The sequence below is a fragment of the Erinaceus europaeus genome, chromosome 13 (assembly GCF_950295315.1).
Source record: "Erinaceus europaeus chromosome 13, mEriEur2.1, whole genome shotgun sequence".
Lineage (NCBI taxonomy): Eukaryota > Metazoa > Chordata > Mammalia > Eulipotyphla > Erinaceidae > Erinaceus > Erinaceus europaeus.
In genome coordinates, this window is record NC_080174.1 from 80,429,555 (window position 1) to 80,442,062 (window position 12,508).

The following is a 12,508-nucleotide window of genomic DNA, read 5'->3' on the forward strand; positions in this document are numbered from 1 at the left end:
ACCCCCCCCCCAACAATAAAAAGGAAAGAAATTTGGTCCAAGTGTTGTGGTTTATTGTTTAAAAAGTAAATGAGATTGAACAATATTTATATATTTTTCCCATATTTGAGAGCTACTCTCTTCCCTGATCCAGCTTTCTGGTCCTTTTTCCAGCCATGACATAATCTCCCGAGACAAGAACTAGGATCCACCTGCATATCAGATTTCAGGCTCAGGGGAAAAAAAAAAAAACTAGTATAGCCACAGGCCCTTTGGAATATAACTAAAATATGCCTACTAGCTATCTACAAAACGGAGGGACCCCCACCCCCAACTCTTCATCTGCACTACTCCAGCCTTTAGGTTCATGATTAGTCAACAATTTGTTTGGCTTTGTATGTTAACTCTTTTTAGCCACCAGGTTCCAGATGCTATCATGATGCCGACCAGACTTCCCTGGACAGACAACCCCACCAATGTGTCCTGGAGCTCTGCTTCCCCAGAGCCCTGCCCCACTAGGGAAAGAGAGAGACAGGCTGGGAGTATGGATCGACCTGCCAATGCCCATGTTCAGCGGGGAAGCAATTACAGAAGCCAGACCTTCAATGTTCTGCATCCCACAATGACCTTGGGTCCATACTCCCAGAGGGATAGAGAATGGGAAAGCTGTCAGGGGAGGGGATGGGATACAGAGTTCTGGTGGTGGGAATTGTGTGGAGTTGTACCCCTCTTATCCTATGGTTTTGTTAGTGTTTCCTTTTTATAAATTAAAATAAAGTAAAATAAAGCAAAGAATAATTCCAAAAAAATTTAAAAAAGAAAGAAAATATGAGTCTACATCCCCTTTTCAAGTTGGGCTGCTCTGTGACTCAGGGTGTTGTCTTTCCCTTTTAAATATCACTACAGAGTTCTGGTGGTGGGAACTGTGTGAAGTTGTACCCCTCTTTTCCTATGGTTTAGTCAATATTTCCTTTTTATAAAGAAAAAATTAAATAAAAAATATTTACATAGAAATAAAATTATTTGACCTGTTAAAAAACAAAAAAAATGAAAACAGGGTGGACTAGTGGAGTCCCAAGCTAACTTTCCCCAAGCAATTTTTTTTCCCTTTTGTTGCCATTATTGATGTCATCATTGTAGGATAGGACAGAGAGAAATGGAGAGAAGAGGGGAAGACAGAGGAGGAGAGAAAGATAGACACCTGCAGACCTGCTTCACAGCTTGTGAAGCGACTCCCCTGCAGGTGGGGAGCTGGGGGCTCGAACCGGGATCCTTAAGCTGGTCCTGCACTTCACGCCACATGCGCTTAACCTGCTGTGCTACTGCCCAACTCCCAGCATTTTTTTTTTTTTTTTGCCTCCAGGGTTATTGCTGGGGCTCAGTGCCTGCACCATGAATCCACTGCTCCTGGAGGCCATTTTTTCCCTTTTGTTAGCCTGATTGTTTTTAGCGTTGTTGTGGTTACTATTATCGTTGCTATTGATGTTATTGTTGTTGGACAGGACAGAGAGAGATACGGAGAGAGAAGGGGAAGACAGCGAAGGGGAGAGAAAGACAGACACCTGCAGACCTGCTTCACCGCTTGTGAAGTGACTCCCCTGCAGGTGGGGAGCTGGGGTCTCAAACCAGGATCATTACGCTGGTCCTTGCACTTTGCACCACATGCACTTAACCCACTGCGCTACCGCCCAACACCCAGAATTTTCTTTTTTTAAATGTGCAGTGTCACACTGAGATCTTCGCACACACTGCTCTGTTTCCTTCTCACACAAACTGATGGGGTGAGTAAGTAATATAGGTAGCCCCAGGTCTCAAAGGAAGAGTGTATACAGAATGTCATTCACAGTCATTATTCAGTGCTTGGGGTAAGATTGAGGTAAAGGTTCCTGGAAGCCAGAAACTAGACAGGCAAAATGAAAGGTCCCACATACCTAAATTTGTCTAGATGAAATTCTAATCTAAGAGTTTAACTTTAAAATGGAGTATATATAAAAAGACGAGGTTATAGGTGCCATTTGTGGGAAAAGTATGTGGTGGAAACTGACCCATACTTATAATGCTCTTGAAAAAAAAATAATAAAAGATTTCCAAGAGTCCAGAAAGTGTTATTTTATAGACCTTCCGAAGGCTTTTACAGCACTTTTTTTTAAGACACACTTCCAAACTAGTCATAGATCTTCTTATTTTTAAGGCTCTGAAAAAGGGAAGTCCATTAGAAATTCAATACTCAACAACTTATTAAGATAAACTGAGTAGAACTGAGAGCCAAAACTAATGAATCCAAGCAATTACTAAGAAAAAAAGATTCTGTTAAAAACGTAGTGCACGTACATTAATGCCACCGTGTTTGGGGGGGGGGAGAAAAAAGCAAAGTAACCATTTGAAAAGCTATGTGCCGCAGACTTTAAGAGGTCCTGGCGAGAGGTAAGAGAAGGAGTTTTCCCTCTCTTCCTTTGTACTGTAATACATCTCTCAGGGTCTCACAGTCAATGAGTGAGCCTAGGAAAACTGAAGGACATTCCGTTAGTACCTCCATCTCTGGAGGAGAGGTTTCCATGGTCCTGGGTTCATCAACAGAGGCCTCATCGTCAAATAACCGTCGGCAGCAAACCAAGGTAAAGGGCGGTGGCACTTCTTTAAGGAAGGAGACTGCTTCGCGGCGAGACTTCCCATAGAGCTGCTCACCATTGACCTGAAAAGATAGGAGGTACGTCATCAAGGAGGCTCCAAACAACAACAACAATAAAAATGATGGTAACAGTATAGCAATAATGATGGACAACCTCTTACAACATTAAGAACAGGATACTAGGGGCTCAGGTGGTATGCAGCATTTGAAGGGCACATAGCGTGAACCACAAGGACTGGCATAAAGATCCCGGTTCGAGCCGCCACTCCCCACCTGCAGGGGAGTTGCTTCAGAAGCGGTGAAGCAGGTCTGCAGGTGTCTATCTTTCTCTCCCCCTCTCTGTCTTCCCCTCCTCTCTCCATTTCTCTCTGTCCTATCTAACAACAGCAATGACAACAGTAATAATGACAATGACACGGGTAACAACAAGGGCAACAAAATGGGAAAAATGGCCTCCGGGAGCAGTGTATTCACAGTGCACTGAGCCCCAGCTATAGTCCTGGAGGCAAAAAAATAAAAATAAAAACAGGACACTGGGGAAGTAGTATAGAGTCAGGAGAGCACATGACTTCCAAGTGTGAGGTCCTGAGTTCAATCCCCAGTACCACACAGACCACCGTAGTGCTCTGCTTCTTTAACTGCCAGTTGACTGAATCTTTTAAAAATGAAAACAAGGCTTGCAGACTAGCTCACCTGGATAGCTAGCCTATTTTTTCTTTTTGTTTAATTATTTTTAAATTTTTTTATTATTTATTTTCCCTTTTGTTGCCCTCCCCCCATTTTATTGTTGCTGTAGTTATTGTTGTTGGATAGGACAGAGAGAAATGGAGAGAGGAGGGAAAGACAGAGAGGGGGAGAGAAAGACAGACACCTGCAGAACTGCTTCACCGCTTGTGAAGCGACCCCCCTGCAGGTGGGGAGCTGGGGGCTCCATCCGGTCCTTGCGCTTCACCACCAGCTGCGCTTACTCCACTGTACTCTGCCCGACCCCCAAGCCTATTTTGTCATGTGTGCAATCCACATTCCTGTCCAACCCAAACCAAAAATAGAGGAAACTTCAGTGCTCTGATATTTTCTCTTCTCTGTGCATTTTTCAGAATCTGCCTATCTGAAAAAACTGTCACAGAGTGGTGAAGCTCTGCTGACAAAAAATAAACAGATAAATTTCACAATGAAAACAGGGACAACCCAGCGGCACAGCACATGTCTCTGTGTATGAAGCCCAAGACTCCAGCCTCGGGACCACATGGGACAGAGGAGTGTTCTGGTTTCTCTGTCTTGGAAAAAAAAAAAAGAAAAAAATATATATATATGATTTAACTTTACTTTCTCCATAAACAAGAGACCTAGATTTAATTACAGCAATTTTTTTTGACCAAAGCACTGCTCAGCTCTGGCTAATGGTGGTGTGGGGGATTGAATCTAGGACTTTGGAGCCTCAGGCATGAGAGCCTCTTTGCATAACCATTATGCTATCTACTTTCACCCCAGAATTTTCTTACTCCTCCAAAAGAATGGAAGTACCTCCAAATGACTAAAAAAAAAAAAAAAAAAAAAAAAAAAAAATAGAGCTAAACCTTTCCTGAGTTTGGGCAAATGAAGTGTAAGATGGACACGGGGTACAACTATTGCAGGGTGAGTAATTTCACTGATTTTTCCACCTCTATAGTTTCTCCTTCCTCCCTTCCTCCCTCCCTTCCTCTCCCTCTCCCTCTCCCCCCCCCTCTCTCTATAGGACAGAGGAAGGGAAGATAGAGGAGAGAGAGAGACACCTGCAGACCGGCTTCACATCTTGTGAAACGACCCCCCTCCCCCACAGGTGGGGAGCTGGGCCTTGAACCGGATCTTTGTGCAGGTCCTTATGCTTCACACAATGTGCGTCTGACCTGGTGCGCCACCACCTGGCCCCCTAGTTACTCCTTTCTGTGCTCTGATGTTCCCTTATCAGCTACATCTACCCCTCTCTCCTTAAACACACTAAGTATTGGCAGCGTTCTTAAGACCATTGCTTTTCATTTACAAGAATATCACTATAGAGGCAGCCCGTGAAGTGGCAGAATGGTTAGAGCACTGGACTCGGAAGCATGACACCCAGAGTTAAATCCCCCACATCCTATGTGCCAGAATGCTATCCGAGTTCTCTCGCTCCCTCTCTCCTCTCTTTTGCATGTTAGTAAGTAAATAAATTACTCCTAACAAATTTTAAGACTGTTAAAAACTACTCAACTTGGGTTAGGGAGATAGCATAATGTTTGTGCAAAACATTTTCATGCTTGAAGCTTGTGGGTTCGAGGTTCAGTTCTCAGCACCACGATAAGACAGAACTGTTCAGTACTCTGGTTAAAAAAAAAAAAAGGAAGTAAATTAAAACTTTTTTTAAATTAAGAAAATTTCATTTTTAAAAACTGCTCAGCAAAATAGTTGAACAGCAAAGTTTAGGGTACTTGGCTATCAAAGTTCAGCTTCAGTTCAGTTTTCTTTCATATCCCATAAACTCTTAATAGCATCCTAGAAAAACCACTTCCACAAAAAAGAAATGCATAGGTGGGGGTGGGGGTGGGGGTGGCGTGGGTAGACAGCATGATGGTTACGCAAAGAGACTCCTAAGCCTGAGGCTCCAAAGTCCCAGGTTCAATCTCTCACACCATCATAAACCAGAGCTGATCAGTGCTTTGGTAAAAGGGGGGAAAAAAATAAAAAGAAAAAGGAAAAGAAAAGAAATGGAAAAATGCACATAACCCTTCCTTAAATGCTCTGTGGATACAACCAAATGTAGGCTGTGTGTCAGTTTTCAAATTATTTCACATTATGTACCAAACATTTAAAAGATAACCAATGAATTCTTATTAATGATTATTACTTGGGGGGGAGGAGTCAAGGAAGTGACTCAGCAGTAGGGCTGCAAACCATGCATGCATGAGGCTCTGGGTTTAGTTCCTGGCACCACATAACAACAACAGTAAAAAAAGATTACAAAACAAACAAGCAAAATGAAAATCACATGTAAAAGAAAGGGGCCTTGGTAGCTCTCTCGTAAAATATATATATTTTAAATAAATTGGGCAGGGGAGATAGCATAATGGTGATGCAAGACTTTCATGCCTGAGGCTCTGAGGTCCCAGGTTCAATCCCTTGAACCACCATAAACCATCTGTGCTCTGACAGAAAGTAAATAATAAATAACACTTTAGATAAAAGCTAGACTACTGCGCATCATCAAAAGTCATCTACATTTCAGATTATTTCCAGTGTGTGACAATACTCTGTGCCACTAATGAATTTAGACAAATCCCATCCACTTTTCCACAGAGAGAACTTTAGTTGGGAAATCTTGTCTCTCCTTTTCTCTCTCTCTCTTTCTTTCTCTCTCTCTCTCCCTGTTCTTAGAGTTACTACAAACTATATGTCTGCTACTCCCAAAAAAGCTGATACATGAATACCATCCAGGCAACAAGTAATTGTTTCACCTCTGACTCCTTGCTTCCTGGGAGGGTTCCGAAGCATTATTAGGGGAGTCTGGCGGTAGTGCAGTGGGGTAAGCGCACGTGGTGCAAAGCCCAAGGACCGGAGTAAAGATCCTGGTTCGAGCCCCCGGCTCCTGCCCCCAGTTCCCCACCTGCAGGGGAGTCACTTCAGAGGCGGTGAAGCAGGTCTGCAGGTGTCTATCTTTCTCTCCCCCTCTGTCTTCCCCTCCTCTCTCCCTTTCTCTCTGTCCTATCCATCAGTAACAATAATAGCCACAATAATAATAAAAAATGGAATAAATAAATATTTTTTAAAAAGAGTATAAAAAAAGAAGCATTATGGGTGAGTGGGTGGGGAGAATACAGGTCCATGGAGGATGATAAATGACATAGTGGGGGTTGTATTGTTAAATGGGAAATTGGGGAATGTTATGCATAAACAAACTATTGTATTTACTGTTGAATGTAAAACATTAACTCCCCAATAAAGAAATTTAAAAAAAAAGCATTATTAGTGTCAAAGATACTTCTGGTCTAGTATTCATTTCTGAGAGGTGCAGTGCTAATGTTCAGGTAACCAGCAAGGCTGATGTTCCTGGGAGGTACATGCCCATAAAATCGTTCATGACTGAGACAATATGAGGACAGAGAGTGGTTGGAAACATCCCATCAACTGTGATCAGAATCCAAATCACCTGTCCCTTGGAACCACTCTCAGCACTCAGCCATCAAGCCAGACATAATCTCCTTGAGTCTTAATTATTCACGAGGAATCATCATATGGTCAAGGGACCCACATATGCTTTGGGGACCAGCCCTAGTGGAAAAGTAAATGCCATCTCCCAAGACGTTTTATGACTGATAAAAAGGGGTCCATGAGTCAGTAAGATGAAAGGTTTTTCCATACAAACATGGGAAGTGCCCACAACTGGTCACATTAAGTCCAGTACGATGCCGACTTCTGTCACAAGCACAGAAGATTTTCAAATCACCACGTGCTGAAGATAAACCAGACAGAGAGCATCAAAGCCAGAATTCTCAAGATATCCAAGCATGGAGTCTGTGCTTTGCATTACTGCAACAAATTAGAAAGTCACTTCACAGGTTTTTATCTTGGAGTACACTTAAATATTTATTTACCTCATTATTTATTCATTTGAATGGTCTCCAATTATTATAGCAGTGCCTGGTAGTCCTCCTTACTACTCTCTGTTGCAAAAGGGATTGGTCACATTTCCCATTACCAACTCTGATCTGAGGGGATTTATGGCTGCTGTAAATAGCTGCTCTGGGCTGAGAGTTGGCACAATGTTCTAACCCCAAAGCTTATTTGTGTTCCTGGTTTTAAGCTACATAGAGTACATCAAACACACACAAGCTTACTTGGCTAACTATCAATATACAGGGTTTTGTTGTGTGTGTGTCTGTGTGTGTTTTAATTTCTATATTCAGTTGCACAAAAGCAGCCAATTTTTATTTTAGTGTTCACAATATTCCCCAAGACCCTTCAACTTGAGACCCGCTTAAGTGCTGTCAAATCTCAATTATTCAGACTTTGTGATTAGAAAATAAATCTACACAGACACATTTGCAGAGCACGGAATGTGCACAAGTACCGTCCCCTGCATCACCTCATTCAATCCTCCTTCACCCTAATCTACAGAGATTGTTCATGCCTTCTCCACGGTGGCAGTATGGCTTTATGGTTTATACAGATGATACTGCGTTACATACTAACGTACATGTGATAAAAGTCGCCACTGACTGAGTAAAGAACAGATTCTTGGGGGGTAGGGCAGTAGCAGTGCAGCAGGTTAAGTGCACATGGTGCAAAGCGCGAGGACCCGCGTAAGGATCCTGGTTCGAGCCCCTGGCTCCCCGCCTGCAGGGGGGTTGCTTCACAAGTAGTGAAGCAGGTCTGCAGGTGTCTGTCTTTCTCTCCTCCTGTCTTCCCCCCGACCCCTGATTTCTCTCTGTCCTAGCCAATAACAACAATAACAACCACAACAACGGCAATAACAAGGACAACAAGGTGGGAAAAATAGCCTCCAGGAGCAGTGGATTTGTAGTGCTGGTACAGAGCCCCAGCGATAACCCTGGAGGCAAAAAAAAAGAGAGAGAAAAGAAAAGAAAGAAAAAGAAAGGAAGAAAAAGAGAGAGAAAAGAAAGAAAGAAACACGTGGTCCAGGAGATGGTGCAGTGGATAAGGCACTGACTCTCGAGCATGAACCCTGGCAGCACATGTACCAGAGTGATGGCTGGTTCTTTCTCATGAATAAATAAAATACTTTAAAAAAAGAAAGAAAGAAAGAAAGAAAGAAAGAAAGAAAGAAAGAAAGAAAGAAAGAAAGAAAGAGATTCTCAAACAGGTAAGTGACATACCAAGGGACACATAGCTACCTTTTTTTTTTAAATTTATTTCTTTATTAGGGAATTAATGTTTTACATTCAACAGTAAATACAATAGTTTGTACATGCATAACATTTCCCAGTTTCTCATTTAACAATACAACCCCCACTATGTCATTTATCATCCTTCATGGACCTGTATTCTCCCCACCCACCCACCCCAGAGTCTTTTACTTGGGTGCAATATGCCAATTCCAGTTCAGGTTCTACTTGTGTTTTCTTTTTCTGATCTTGTTTTTCAACTTCTGCCTGAGAGTGAGATCATCCTATATTCTTCCTTCTGTTTCTGACTTATTTCACTCAACATGATTTTTTCAAGGTCCATCCAAAATCAGCTGAAAACGGTGGTCACCATTTTTTACAGCTGATTAAAAAATGTAAAAAATGGCGACTAATCCCTAGCACTGCAAAAACGGTATCATCTGTTTTCCATCTACCACATGCCTCGGCCTCGAGTGAGCTTCATGTGCAGCTTGGCGATACGAGAATCCGGCATGAAGCCCAGCCAGTCTATCTTGGCGTTACTCTCGATCGCACTCTGTCATTTCACGAACATCTCATAAAAACTGCAGCAAAGGTGGGCGCGAGGAATCACATCATTGCAAGACTGGCCAGCTCCTCATGGGGCGCGAGCGCTTCCACACTACGATCATCATCTCTGGCATTATGCTATCCCACTGCAGAATACTGTGCCCCAGTATGGTTCCGTAGCCCCCATGTCCACTTGGTCGATTCCAAATTATATTCCTCCATGAGGATCATTTCTGGAACCATCCGTTCCACCCGGTTCCATGGCTGCCAGTTCTTAGCAACATCGCCCCACCAGATATTCGTCGAGATGTGGCATCATCTAAGTTCATTTCCCACATCTACGCTCAACCGGACCTGCCAATATACGCGGATATCTTCGCCCACCCTGTCCAACGCTTGACCTCTCGTCACCCAATCTGGTCCCCTACGCCTACACTGAACTTCTCTGTTCCAGTCTCTTGGAAACAGAGCTGGCAGTCAGCTGAGGTAAAGAACAAACACCTCATCACAGACCCCTGCAAGCGTCAACCCAGCTTTGACCTAGCACGTTATGATTGGGCCCTCCTCAATCGCTATCGAACAGGCCATGGCTGGTGCGCCGCTATGTTCCATCGCTGGGGAGCCAGAGACGACCCGAACTGCCCCTGCGGCTACAGACAGACTATGACCCACATAGTCAACGACTGCCACCTCTCCAGATTCAAAGGAGGTCTCGAAACTTTACATCAGGCTCAACCTGACGCTGTTGACTGGCTACGGAAGAAGGGCAAACGCTAGAAGAAGAACAGCTGAGTAGTATTCCATTGTGTATATAGACCACAACTTGCTCAGCCACTCATCTGTTGTTGGACACCTGGGTTGCTTCCAGGTTTTGGCTATTACAAATTGTGCTGCCAAGAACATATGTGTACACAGATCTTTTTGGATGGATGTGTTGGGTTCCTTAGGATATATCCCCAGGAGAGGAATTGCAGGGTCATTGGGTAGGTCCATTTCTAGCTTTCTGAGAGTTCTCCAGACTGTTCTCCACAGAGGTTGGACCAATTGACATTCCCACCAGCAGTGCAGGAGGGTTCCTTTGACCCCACACCCTCTCCAGCATTTGCTGCTGTTACCTTTTCTGATGTAGGACATTCTCACAGGAGTGAAGTGGTATCTCATTGTTGTCTTGATTTGCATTTCTCTGACAATCAGAGACTTGGAGCATTTTTTCATGTGTTTCTCGGCCTTTTGGATCTCTTCTGTGGTGAATATTCTGTCCAAGTCCTCCCCCCGTTTTTGGATGGGGTTATTTATTGTCTTGTTGTTGAGTCTGGCAAGCTCTTTATATATGTTGGTTATTAAACTCTTATCTGATGTATGACATGTAAAGATCTCCTCCCATTCTGTGAGGGGTCTCTTGGTTTGGGTAGTGGTTTCTTTTGCTGTGAAGAAGCTTTTTAATTTGATGTAGTCCCATAGGTTTATACTTGCCTTAGTCTTCTTTGTAATTGGATTCGTTTCATTGCAAATGTCTTTAAAATTTATGCAGAAAAGAGTTCTGCCAATATTTTCCTCTAAGTATTTGATAGTTTGTGGTCTAACATCCAAGTCCTTGATCCACTTGGAATTTACTTTTGTATTTGGTGAAATACAGTGATTCAGTTTCATTCTTCTGCATGTTTCAACCCATTGTTTCCAACACCATTTGTTGAAGAGACTCTGCTTTCCCCATGTAATAGTCTGGGCCCCTTTGTCAAAGATTAGATGTCCATAGGTGTGGGGCCTCATTTCTGGGCTCTCAATTCTATTCCACTGGTCAGTGTGTCTGTTGATGTTCCAGTACCAAGCAGTTTTGATGACAATGGCCCTATAATACAGTTTGAGATCTGGGAGTGTGATGCCTCCGGTTCTGTTCTTTTTTCTCAAGATTGTTTTGGCAATTCTAGGTCTTTTCTGGTTCCAGATAAACATTTGTGGCATTTTTTCTATTCTCCCAAAAAATGTGCTTGGGATCTTGATGGGGAACATGGCTACCTTTTGGCGAATGTAGAACCAGAATAATCTCTCTGGCTTTCCCATCTGTGCGTCATTTCCTGCCCCAGGTTTTTAACAGCAGAAACCAGTCCTTACTGGGCAAGAGAGACAGATCAACAGGTAGGGTTTGGGCTTCTCCACATGGCCAGCCCTGGCACCACATGAGAGTACGACAACAAAGGAAGCTCTGGAGCTATCCTGTCTCTTCCTTTCTCTCTGTTTCTATCTTTCCTTCTTTCTCCTTATCTTAATGGGAAGAAAGTCAGTTTGAGAGAGCTGAAGTGATTTGTGAGCCAAGTCCAGCTCAGAAAGACAAACAAACAAAAGAGCACTTGAGAATCCTACAGGCTTCACCTACACTTGCTCCACTTGGAGCCAGTAAACGGTCATCTACATATTAGCAACTAGCTGTTGGGAATGCCACTAAATTGGTCATTAAAAATAGTAAAGTTGGGGCTGGCAGTGGCACACCTAGTTGAGCTGTATACATTATACAGTGAGCAAAGGTCCAAGGCCTCAGTCCCCACCTGCAGGGGAATGATTCATGAGCAGTGAACTGGTGCTGTAGGCTAACTTTCTCTCCCCCCATCGCCTCTCAATTTCTCTGTCTTTATCCAAAATCAATCCCTATGGGGAAAAAAAAGAAAAAGATGGTATATATTTTAATATTTCACCACAAAAAGCCAACTAAACTAGCTTTTACTTGCATTTATTTCTCCATTTTCCAAATATATTTCATTTCTTAATCTTTAGCAGCTACATATTATAGGATGGTCTCCTATACACATTATTATGTGCAATACACACAAAGCTATATACCACATCCTTTGCAAATCAGAAGAGGAAACTTTAACACCAAAAAGCAAATAGGAAAACTCTATGATAAGTGATTAAGTAAATTCTTGGGCATTAATCTGCAGCAAACATCCAAACATTATTCCTAAAACACCTCAAAAAATAAACAACTTAACTGCATTTTCAATGCACGCCCCCCCCCAAAAAAAAAACATATTGTGGACTTATTTATAATAGAATTTGATAGCCAGTCAGTCACAGTACTTTTCATTCTTTTTGTGAAGTAGTTTCACCCAGCCACTGTCTTTTTCATTCTACTTTGAGTCGCAAACATAAAAAATATAAACCAATCAGTCAATCACTGGGCTAGGAAAATAGCACAGAAGCTTACATGCCTGAGGCTTTAATGCCTGAGGCTTGGAGGGCCTTGGTAGGAAGCCCTGGCACCACCACAGGACAGGGAAAGGGAAGGAAAGAGAGGGGAGGGGAGGGGAGGGGAAGGAAGGAGAGGGAAGGTGAGAGGAGAAAAGGGAAGGGAAGGGAAAGGAAGGGGAGGAGGGTGAGAACAAATCTCTATAATCAAGGTAAATGATATTCTAATATATATTTTTTAAGATTTGGGGTTTTTTTATCATGTTTTAATATTTTGTTTACTTTGCTGCTAAAATGATTTATTTATTGCTAA

At 42.8% G+C, this 12,508-nt stretch overlaps 1 protein-coding gene across 3 annotated transcripts in view; it reads right to left on the minus strand.

The window, feature by feature from the left end:
* Window positions 1-12,508, minus strand: part of PATJ (PATJ crumbs cell polarity complex component) — a 161,639-nt gene that overhangs the window by 60,093 nt on the left and 89,038 nt on the right. For all 3 annotated transcript variants that reach the window (XM_060206315.1, XM_060206314.1, XM_060206313.1), the window contains one exon: window positions 2,510-2,671. In XM_060206315.1, coding sequence (XP_060062298.1) covers window positions 2,510-2,671 — 162 coding nt within the window. The remainder of the gene's footprint in view (window positions 1-2,509; window positions 2,672-12,508) is intronic.